Source organism: Octodon degus, unplaced genomic scaffold (genome assembly GCF_000260255.1).
Source record: "Octodon degus isolate 3935 unplaced genomic scaffold, OctDeg1.0 scaffold00197, whole genome shotgun sequence".
Lineage (NCBI taxonomy): Eukaryota > Metazoa > Chordata > Mammalia > Rodentia > Octodontidae > Octodon > Octodon degus.
This window is the reverse complement of record NW_004524773.1, coordinates 3,117,462-3,128,917: the sequence shown is the minus strand read 5'-3', so window position 1 is coordinate 3,128,917 and position 11,456 is coordinate 3,117,462. Positions and strand designations below refer to the sequence as shown.

General features: G+C 52.4%; 1 protein-coding gene across 1 annotated transcript in view; it reads right to left on the bottom strand.

Moving 5' to 3' along the window:
- Positions 1-11,240, bottom strand: part of Phldb3 (pleckstrin homology like domain family B member 3) — a 22,267-nt gene extending 11,027 nt beyond the window's left edge. The window contains exons 1-9 of the mRNA XM_023704573.1: positions 11,111-11,240; positions 10,296-10,687; positions 9,126-9,308; positions 8,866-9,000; positions 7,155-7,283; positions 6,822-6,983; positions 5,043-5,153; positions 4,808-4,891; positions 4,344-4,460 (exon numbers count right to left, since the gene is read on the bottom strand). Coding sequence (XP_023560341.1) covers positions 4,344-4,460; positions 4,808-4,891; positions 5,043-5,153; positions 6,822-6,983; positions 7,155-7,283; positions 8,866-9,000; positions 9,126-9,308; positions 10,296-10,532 — 1,158 coding nt within the window. The 5' untranslated portion in view covers positions 10,533-10,687; positions 11,111-11,240. The remainder of the gene's footprint in view (positions 1-4,343; positions 4,461-4,807; positions 4,892-5,042; positions 5,154-6,821; positions 6,984-7,154; positions 7,284-8,865; positions 9,001-9,125; positions 9,309-10,295; positions 10,688-11,110) is intronic.
- Positions 11,241-11,456: the final 216 nt, after the last annotated feature.

Below are 11,456 nucleotides of genomic sequence, written 5' to 3'. Positions count from 1 at the left end.
ATGTCTGCATCTTGTACAGCAATTAACCACTAGGAAGAATGTATGTAATGTGTTAATTATTGAAACTGTCCTACCAATTTGATTTGAAACTGTCTCACTGCTATTTGTTTATTAATAAAATTATGGGGAAAAAATAAAATAAAAATTAAAAGAGGTATGGGAATGTACTCCATGCAGAAGTCCAGTGTTGAATCTTCAGGACCATGAAAACAAAAAAAAAGGAAGGACAAAATGCATACACCACTGAAACCCAAATTCCACTCCTGGTCACTCGGCCTATAGGTTGACACACTCAACATGTGCAAAACGATGTGGGTTCAGGGCTGTTCCCTGCAGGGCCACAGGTGCTGACTGGAGACCAGCTCGGAGCCCATCAGAGCAGAACACGGTAATGCACGCACCGGACAGCTCCACAGTGTGTAGCCGGAGGATTCTGATCTCTACATACAGGTAGGACGTGACCGCCAAGATAACCGCGCAGAGTACTCTCTCAGGGCCTCTACCAGGGAAAACATACACCTGAGCCGCTGTAGCAACACAGGACATCAGGGAAGACGCACAAGGAAATGACCTGCTTGCCTGCCCTCGGCAGGTGTGGGGGGACCAATAGCAGCAGCCTCACATATCACCTGAATTTTCAACAAGGAGGAGGGTTAACTTTTTGAAAATAAATAAACAGGACAACTAAGAGCAACCTGTGTTCCTGGACCAGAAGAAAAGTTTATGTTTGAAAAAATACTTGTGGACACTAACAGGATTGTCTCAATGTTAGTTTCCAGAAATTTGATTGCTAAATTGTGGTTATATAAAAAGAATAAAAAGAATAGTTTGGCCACAGTAGAGCAATTAGGGATAAATACGTGGTTCAGAAAACAAAAATAGGGGGCTGGGGAGATGGCTCAGTAGAATAAGTGCTTCCCTGGCAAGCACAAGGGCCTGAGTTCAATCCCTGGTTCTGCCAAAAAAAAAAGAAAAAGAAAACAAAAATAGCCAGGCAGGTGGCACATGCCTGCAATCCCAGGACTTGGGAGGCAGAGGCAGGAGGATCACTACAAGGTGGAGGCCAGCCTAGGCTACACAGAAAGACCCTGTCTCAGATAAATAAATAAATAAATGTAGTGGTTATCTATATGGAGACAGAGAGAGAAAATAATAAAATGAATGTTGATTTGTGAGTACTTTTTAAGACACAATTATATTTGAAAAAAAAAATAAAAATAAAATAAAAATAAAAAAATAAAAATAAAAAAAAAGACACAATTATATTTTAAAGAAAATATAAGGGCCAACTAGATAGCTCAAGAGACTAAAGCGCCTACTTAGGCAGAGTGCAGCCCACAGGGTTCAATCCCTGGCGTGCCATGCCAGCGTCACCCTTGGGGCGTGCTGAGAGGTGACTGAGACTGGGCATGGTGGTGCACAGCAGCTTGGGAGGCTGAAAATAGGAGAATCACTAAGGAGTCCGATCTACATAGTGAGACTCTATAGACCCTGTCCTAAATACATTTAAAAAAAGAAAATATAAGCTAAACTTGGTGGTTTATATCTCTAATCCAAGCTACTCAAGAGGCGGAGGTAGGAAGATCACAAGTTAAGAACAGCCTGAGCAACTTAGCAAAACCCTAGCCTCAAATAAAAGAAAAGGCCTAGAGATGTAGCTCACTGGTGGAGCACCTATTCTTCACAAGCTCCCAGGTTCAACTCCTTCCACAAAAACTAAACCAATTAATAAAAAAAAGAAACATAAGAAAAAGAAAAGAAGAATAATAAATTTAAAAATAAAGTATTTTTTCCCTTCATGGTGCTGGGAAATCAAACCGAAGCCTTCCCACTTGCTAGATATATACTGCACCACTGTACCACATTCCAGCTCCTAAAGTCACATTTTAAAGAAAAAACAGGGTCTGGGGCCCAAGAGAAAGCTCAGAAAGCACCCGCTCAGGCAAGCTTAGGCAGGCACAAGGGACCACAGGAGGTTTGATCCCTGGCACCACATGCCCTGCCAGCCCCGCCCTCAGGGCAGGAGGAGCCGGCCAAAACAGTTTAGAAAAATAGGGCCAGGGCTGGCCAGATAGCTTAGCAGACTCAAGGGCCAGTTTAGGCAGACTCAAGGGCTGAGAGTTCAATTCAGGGTCCGCCGTGCCAGCCCCACCCCCGGGGCACGCTGAGATGGTGACTGAGACTGGGCGTGGTGGCGCACGCCTGTAATCCCAGCGCTTGGGAGGCTGAAAAACAGGAAGGATCACTGTACGTCTGATCTGTGCAGTGAAACCCTGAAGACCCTGTACTAAACACATACATACATACATACATACATACATACATACATACATTTAAAAAAAAAAACAAAACAGGACCAGGAAGATAGCACAGCAGCATAATCGCCTGTCTGACAAGCTCAAGGTCCACTGGAAAGAAAGAAAGAAAGAAAGAAAGAAAGAAAGAAAGAAAGAAAGAAAGAAAGAAAGAAAGAAAGAAAGAAAAGGATTTCTGCATGAATAAGAAAGAATAAAAAATAAAAAGAACAGTGGCATAATTAGAGCATTAATCAGGACACCTACTGTTCGGGACCATAATTCCTTAAATATATTTAATCCATGAATTCGTAATGATACTAAAAGAAAACCTGAATTGACAAATGAACTCTCTTTTAAAGACAAGCAAGTTGGGGCTGGTGAGATGGCTCAGTGGTCTAAAGCACCTACTTAGAACAAGCTTAGCAACGCACAGGGACCACGGTTCAATCCCCCAGCGCCACATGCCAGCCAGCCCCGTCCCCTGGTGGGCTGAGCTGGACACACACACACACACACACACACACACAAATAAATAAAAATTTAAAAAAAATAATAAAAAATAAAGACAAGCAAGTAAAGTGAGCATTCGTCCTGCGTTTCCAGCAAAATCTGTGCTTCTGGGAGACCAAACAGAAAGCCTCCCCTCATGGAAGCATTTTGCTAAATTAAATGAAAAAGAAATGAGAGAATTGGAATTTTGCCATGGGCAACATCTGATGAATGAATCCACGAATCTAGGCACCAAGCTCACACAAAAGCATCAACAGTCACCGGCCCGGGGAGGTCCTGAGCATCCACGACTCTGTTCAGGCTTCTACATCCAAGCACACAAGAAATACAGAGGCCAAGAAACCCAAGGATGCCATCAGCAAACCCTTCCCGGGCAACTCTACCACACCTGAACCAAATGCACTAAGACTCTCCTCTCGCCACTCTTCCCCCTCCAATGAGGCAGGACAACTGTTTACACAGAGCTGCCATTGTGTCAGGTACTACAAGTCACCTAAAGGTGATTTAACACACACAGGAGCACGCCCACGGGTGATACACAAACACCATGTCGTTTCATGGGAGAGACCTGAGCTTCCTTAAATATTGGTATTCATGGGGGTCCTGCAGCCAGTCCTCCATGGAGCCCAAGGGAGAACTGTCTTGCCACTCTGCTGGCCCATGTGAGCTCCTGAAGCCCCTGGGAGTAGGGAGGACACAGCTCTACTTCACACAGTGGAATCCCAGACCCAGGCGCCTGTGCCGGCCTCAGCCTCTGCTTCCTCCAGCCTTTGACACTCAGCACTAAGCAAATCCACGCAGTACAGGCTCAGCATAGGTGCCCGTGGTGCTTACGTTAAATGAACTGACCAACCTTCCTGCACATGAGCCTAGAAACTGCTCCATTAGTCACCTGTGGCGGACAGGCCTACAATCCCAGCTCTTGGAAGGCTGTAAACAGGCGGATCACTACAAGTCCGATCTAGTAGTGAGACCCTGAACACCCTGTAGACCCTTCTCTAAAACACAAAAAAAACGGCCGGGGAAATAGCTCAGTAGAATAAGTGCTTGCCTGGCAAGTGTAAGGGCCTGAGTTCACCGCTTCCCTCCCCCCCGAGTTCCGCAAAAAAATAAATAAAATACAAAAAAAAAAAAAAAACAAGTAGCAGAACCAGGCATGGTAGTGCATGCCTGTACTCCTGGCACCCAGGAGGCTGAGGCAGGAAGATGTCTGTGAGTTCAAGGCCAGTCTGGACTGTATAGCGAGACCCAAACCAAGTGGCTGCCCTGCTTCTGGGAGGTGGCCCAGCGTCTCATAGGGGTGCAGGAAGGAGACCCTATCAGTATACTCTGGTCACTTTTCAAATTTGCCCCTGAGTGTGCACACTGCCACTTGGCCCATGGGGTGCTGGGCAGAAGGAAGGACAGAACTGCCAACAGGAGCCATCTAAACAGCCGGCGAGCCCGGCCCACCTCTCCTACCCCTGGGGCAGGCTGTTCAGGCAAATGGCTCTGTCCTTAGCCCTCCCAACCTGTGTGTGAGAACAGGTCAGGCACCTGCAGAGAACTGTGCACCGAAAAGAGGCAGGAAGAGGTGGAGGCCGCAGCCGAGCGGGCGTCAGCGGGGTCCTGCAGCACCACCAGCTGGCGGTCTGTCTTCTGGGTGAACAGCAGCTGTGGAGAGGGCAAAAGGCTAAGATGAGACAGAAGACCACAGAGGAACCACCAGTTCCTACAAGCTCTGACCCGGCCTTCAAGGCAGCCCATTTCTCAGATGGAAAAACAAAGTCCTGGTCACATGGAGGCCAGAACGTCAGGCTATGATCCTTAGTGTCCAGTCTCCCAGGGTAAGGCTATGGGCAAAACTGCTGCTTCCCTAAGAAGGACTAGCTGGGGCCTGATGTCCTGAGTCCTCAGGATCAAAGTTCTCGGGGGTGAAGACCCCAAGGGAAGAGGGGATCGGGACCTAGACCCCCAGGTCTGAAGGAGGAGGGTCTGTTAAGTGATCAAAATCCTCATACCTTGGTGCGGGCTTGCTTAGACTCAGAGAAATCCCCGCTAAGTGTCCCCTGAAGGCGACTAAGCTCGAGCAGCCGACTCCGTTCCTAGAAGAAGACACCATGGCTACCACACCTCCAAGTCACCATGGGCTGGCCCCACAGCTTTCCTGATGTGGGGAGACAGTGCAGGTGTGGGAAGACGGCAGGACGCCAGGGGAAGTGAGGACCCAGGACAGGCCTCTGGGGACCGACGCACCTGCGCCAGCGCCTGCCGGGCGTCCTCCTTCTTCTGGCTCAGGCCCCAGGTCTCAGCAGCCATCTGCACCTTCAGGGATTTGAGCTGCTCCTCCAAGACCTGGATGCGGTGCTGCAGAGCGCCCTGCCTGGTTACTAGCTGGCCCAGGGCCCCAGCCCACTTCCCCCAGGAGCAGGTCCTCCTAGGGGCCTGGGGTCCACCCCAGCTTCTCAAGGAAACCACAAGCCCTGAGGGTGCAGGGCCGAGGGCTCAGAGTTAAGCCCCCCAGAGCCCTCTTCTCTTTGAGAGATCTAAGAAAGATCTAGCAGGGAACAGAGCAGCTGATTCAGAAGCAGAGGCCAAGGGGCAGAGACCCAGAGAAAGTCATCAGGAATAGAGACACAGGGACCGCCAGGGAGACAGAGCAGGGCAGGGCAAGAACAGCAACCAGGACAGACCCGAACACAGAGATGGAGACAAACTGCAGAGAAAGGACACAAGATGGAATCAGACAGAAGCCATCTGAGACACAGAAAGGGCAGGGATGGGGCTAGTGAGATGGCTCAGTGGTCTAAAGCACCTACTTAGAACAAACTAAGTTCAATCCCCCAGCTCCACATGCCAGCCAGCCCCGCCCCCTGGTGGGCTGAACTGGCCACACACAATAAATAAATAAATAAATAAATAAATAAATAAATAAATAAAAGAAAGGGCAGGGAGAAAGGTAGAAAAAAGATCTAGAAGTAGAAATGAAGAAAGGAGTTTTCCAATCCCAGAGAGCAGAAAACTGCAAAGATGGTAACACCCCCACCCCTCCATCCCCCACTCCCTCCCCCATCCCCCAGCCCCATTCCCTCCCCCTCCCCCCCCACCCTTTTCACACAGGACTTGTCAGGGCCATGGAAGGGAGGCAGAAATAAAGCACTAGTGGTTACATCTGTTTGGGGTAAAGGCTTGGGAACGACCCTGAGTGAGGCGGTGAAGGCCAAGGAGGTTTATCAGATACTGCTCACTTAGTGACCGATCTCTGATCCTGCAACTAGATCATGCAATATTAGAACAAAGAAACGGTCAGAGGAAACTCCAACTTGACGACTTGGTTTTTATTTGCATAACTCTTACGGACAGTACTATAATGTATAATGGTACATAAAGCTACAGTACTATACTGTATAGTACAAGCTGCAAAAATGACGGTATTGTACACCAAGGTGCACTGTATACTGTTCCAGAAAAATAGAGTGAAGCAGTATAAACAAGATGTACAGAACTGTACAAAAACAAAAAAGGCAGGTCATTAGCCTGAGCCACGGGTCTTAAGTCCAACCAGTCATCACACAGGTAGGTCATTAAATGAGGAGTACCTGTATTTTAGTGCTATCGTGTTGAACTAAGTGACCTTGGGAAAGAGTGTGTGAGTGACCCATAGCACCCTAACCATTCTTTTATTGTGGTACTAGGGACTAAAGCAAGAGCCTGACTCAGTGACAAGCTCAGCACCTTCCCCCTTCCAAGACAAGGTCTCACTACATCACTCAGTTGCCTGGGTTAGGCTCATACTTGGAATCCTCCCGTCTCAGCCTCCCAGAGTGCTGGGATTACACTGTGTGCCACCACACCCAAGTGTTCCTTCATTTATGACACAGGAACAGAAGAACAGGCCTTGCCCCCTAGGTTTGCTATGAGGATTTAAGAAGTGATTACTCATAAAGTGGTGACAGTCATGGCAGGCACATAGTTCATGTTCAGTAAGTGCCAACGAGAGCAGGGCAGAGGCAAGGCGAATGTGCCAAGGCTTACCTTGTGCTGGGCCACGCTGGTCTGAAGCTCCAGGACCTTGGGGTCTGGTGCCTGCGCCCCAGGGTTCTCTAGATCCTCCTCCTCCTGCCGGCTCTCGCGCTCCAACTGCTGGAATTCCAGGTCCTCATAGGCCCGCTGGGCCACTTCCAGTTGTTCTCTTAGCTGTTGGGGTGGAGAGCACCAAAGGCTGGAGACCTGGACCCCTAGCACCCAGGGGAGCAACAGCCTGGAGCCAGAATGCCCTGGTCTAAGAGAGGAGGGCTGGGCCTGGACTTCTGGGACTGAGGGCAGGGGACCTGCACATCCGACTGCTGAAAGATGCCGAGCACTCACCTCCTGCACCTGCTGCAGAAGCCGCTCGTGCTGGTCCTCCGGCTGCGAGTCGAGCTGTGCTTGGGCCTCTCTGAGTCTCTGGCGAAGACATTCCACCCGTTTTCGCTCCTGGCACAGTCGCCGCTGTTCCTAAAACAACAAACAGGTTCTCAGCCTCAGCCGAAGCTCAACCTGAAGAGCCAGGCCAGCGCTGAGCCTCAGCTCGTGGAAGGCAGGGACCCTAGCTATCTGATTTGCTCTTGTACAGACCTAGCCAGGAGCAGACACTGAGTAAACAGGCTTTCAAGAACTGAGTGAAGGAAGCCAGGCATGGCGGTGCACGCCTGTAATCCCAGCACTTGGGAGGCTGAGGCCTGCCTGAGCTAGAGAGAGTTGAAGGCCAGCATGTATCATATAGTCAAACCCTGTCTCAAAAAAGAAAGAAAGAAAGAAAGAAAGAAAGAAAGAAAGAAAGAAAGAAAAAGAAAGCAATGAGTGGAGGTGTTAAGGCTAAATGTGACATGCTGGGTGATACCAGGTTCCCCAAAGTGGCTCAGATGCAGACCCCGTTCAGCACAGAGGAGGGACATAGCCAGTTAATACCCAGGGCAGTCATTACCCCAAAACACAGAGAAGTGGGAGCATGGAGCAGGGAATAACTTCTGTTGGGGTTAGCCAAGGCTTCCTGGGCGTGAGGTATTATTATTTAAGATAAGCCTTAGAAATCAGGGAAGGCCGGTTACATAGATTTCTCGGCGGAGGGGAGAAAGGGGTACCAAGGAGCCAGAATCAGAGGAAGCAGGGCATGTAGAGCTCAGGCTTTCGGTAAATGAGGGCTTGGGACCAGCTCCAGGAAACTCCATAGCCTTAGATGCTCGCCAAGGGAAGACTGATCGAATTACAAAGTCACCGTTTTCCAGCCTATAATGATAACCTCCAGGCAACACTCAGGGGTAGATGTTAAGATCTTTAGATCAAGGCTCCTGAGACGAGGGCGGCCTGCATGTCCAGAGATGACGTCCCGATGTCCCCGATACTCTCTGGGAAAGGGCTAAGAACATCAGATGGAGCCTCTGCAGCCAAAGAGCCTCCGGCTTGCAGAAACAAGGCCGCTGCCTTTCACCACAGCTAGGCAATTTCTCCAACCAATAGTATGGAGCAGACACAGTGGGTGAAAACCACCAGAGACAGAGGGACAGACATGCAGGAACACTGACCAAGCACAACTCCAGGCTTTCCACAAGCTGATTCAAACATGCCACCTGCTAAGTGGCACTTTTGAGACAAGAGAGGAAACATGAAAACGGACTAGAAGCAAGAAACTTCTTAGAACTGATTGATTCTTAAGAGAAATAATGAGGAATATGGTGGCACACGCCTGTAATCGTATCTATCGGGAGGCTGAGGCAGAAGGATGCCTGGACAAACTTAGAATCTGCCTCAAAGTATAAAAGAAAAAGGGCTGGGGATGTAGCTCCATACTCCTTGCATTCAATCCCGAGTGTTCTCTCGTTCTCTCTCTCTCTCTCTCTCTCTCTCTCTCTCTCTCTCTCATTTCTAAGTGGTACACGCTTAAGTCTGGACAGATATATATTAGAACAAGCAGAGAAGCGGGGCAGCTCTCGCCCGCTCCGCAGCACGAGCGCCCCCACTCGGGCAGCCCCGGCCCCAGTCGCCCCGAGCGCGACCCACAATACTGGTCCCGCCCGCTGCAAGGCAGCGTCAGGCCAACCTGCTCCCGCTGCTCGCGGCCCTTCTCCGCGTCCGTGCGCCGTCCCAGCAGCTCCCGGAGCTGCTCTTCCTCCCGCCGGGCCGCCACTCGCTCCCCAGCCAGCTCGGCCTGCCGCAGGGCCACCTCCACCTCCACCTGCCGGGAGAAACAGGGCGTGGAGTCCGGGGGCCTAGAGCCCGGGGTCCTGAACTCGGGCACTGCGAGGGAGCACAGAGACCTGCACGGAGCGGGGCCCCTTCCCGAGATGCCCGCGGCCTCACCTCGATCTTCAGCTCCTTCTTCTGGCGCTGCAGCTCCTTCACGCGCTGCTCCATCAGGGCCACGCGCGTCAGGGCCTCCAGCTGCAGCCCTCGCAGCCGCCGCGCAGCCTCCCGCATCCCTTTCCCCGCAGGGATGGGAGCAGGGGGCGTGGCCGACATCGGTGCCGGGGGCGTGGCCTCGGGCTGAAATTAGAGGTTCCCGCAAGTTGCTAAATAAATCTGATTCCTATTCTTCACGCCTCCGAGGGAACCGCAGGGCCCAGCCTCACCAACAAGCCTAGAATCCTCATTTAAGGTCCGGGTGGGATTGGGTGCAGTCTGCTGACCACTTGACTCGTCCTACTAACATTTTCTCTGCACCACCTTCACGCAGTCCCCGGATCTCTGTCCCTGCCCCCTACTCAGGTCTTCTCAGTCTCTTTTCCAGTTTTTTTGGGCTTCTGTCCCTTCCCCTGAATCGCTCGATCTCTCTGCAGTATTCTCAAAACTTGTGTCCCTCTTTTTGTTTTCCGGTGTCTCTGAGTATCTCTGCCCTTTGTATTTGACTTTTCCCTCTATCTTTAACCTCATCTTTCCGACTCTCTAGGTCTCTTTCTCCCTTGCAGTATCAGAATTTCTGTGTCCCAGCCGGGCGTGCTTGCTCAGGCCTGAATCCAGAAGGCTGAGGCAGGAGGATTCCTTGTGTTCGAGACCAGCCTGGGCTACATAATGAGTGCAAAGCCAGCCTGAGTGAGACTGCCTCAAAAGAAAGAAAGAAAGAAAGAAAGAAAGAAAGAAAGAAAGAAAGAGACTTCTGTGACCCTGTTTCTTTTTTCTGAGCCTCTATTTCTTCTTATTTTTCCCTTTTTCTGCGTCGCTATTTCTGCTTTTCTGAGTGCCTCTGCTCTTGGTCTTTACGTTTCCTTCTGGCCCCATCTCCCTCCTCTCTCCCCTGTCTCTTCAGGGTCTCCGTCTCTAGGTCTCTGGCCTCTGCGTGTAGTCCTGTCTGGTCATCACACGTAATTCCACGTCCTGCCACCCTTTGAGTCCGCCCCAGTCTCTGCCAGGTTGCTCTCTCCGTCCCTCTCAGTCTCTCCCCGTCGCCGGTCTCTGCCTGTCTGTCAGTCTGGCCAGCTGTCCGAGCCCCCGTCCGTCTGGGATCTCCCGCGCCTGTCGCCCCCGGGCCCTCACCTCCTCGCGAGTGCTCTCCGTGCTGCTGCCTTCTCCTCCTTCTTCCTCTTCCTCGGTCTGCAGCTGCTCAGCTTCTCGGCCGCTCGGAAGCTCTTCTGGAGCCTCAGGAGCCTCCTGCTCGCGGGGCTTCTCGGGGCACCCCTGCATCTGAGCAGCCCCTTGGGGCTGAACCTCTGAGTCGCATCCCGAGACCCGCGGCGACGGAGATTCTTCGTCCGTTCTGCTCGGAGTCCCCATGATCGCTGAGGGCTGCTGCGCGTGGGCGTGGTCTGGAGCTCGGGGGCGTGACCCGGCGGGGCGGGGCGTGGCCTAGAGTCCAGCACACACGGTAGGCGGGGCCTCGAAGTTCAAAGGCTGGCGCGGAGCATTTCGAGGGCGTGGCCTGAAGTTTCCTGGGGCGGGGCATGGAGTTGGGGCAAAGTTGGGGTACCCAGCTCCCAAAGGCGGGACTGGAATTTGGGGTCGGGGTCCTCGCATGTCCCCTCCCGGGCTCTCCGACCCTGGGCCTCTCTGTTTTCCAGATGTCCTCACCCCCTCCTTAAGCGACCTCGGAGATCTCCTGGGCTCCCCGAGCGCCGCCCCTTGTCCTCCCTCCGGATTCACCCCTTCTTACTCCCTGGAGCCCCTCTGTCTTGGCCCCACCTACACCGCCTCACACCACGATCCAGGAGTTGGGGCTCCAGCACCTTGCTCTCAGGACAAGCCTGAGCCTGAGTCCGTCCCTCCCGGGAACAGGATTCCCAGCTCCGGCTCCCGCCGCCCCCGCCGCCCCGAGGCCGAGTCTGCGGCCCCCTCCTCCGGCAGCTCCCGCTCACCAGCTCCGCTCGGCGCCGCAGGCACTGCTGCTTCTGCTACGAGACAGGTGGCTGGGGAAGAGGGAGGAGAGACGCCGCCGTCCCCCTCCCCAGCAGCCCGGAAGTGCAGGGGGACAACAGGTCCGACAGCTCTCACGGGAGCAGGGAACAACCAGCTCGCCCCGCCCGTGGCACCAGGCCCTCCCGGCCCCACAGGCTCCACCCTCCAAGGACCCAGCGTCGCGACCTCCCACTCGGCCGCCAGCAGACCCACCCCTGTGCCCGCGAGGGCCAGGCACCTCTGCATGCCTGCCTCGCTGATGCCTAGCTCCTGAGTCCTCAAAGGAAGATAGGAATGGAGATGGGG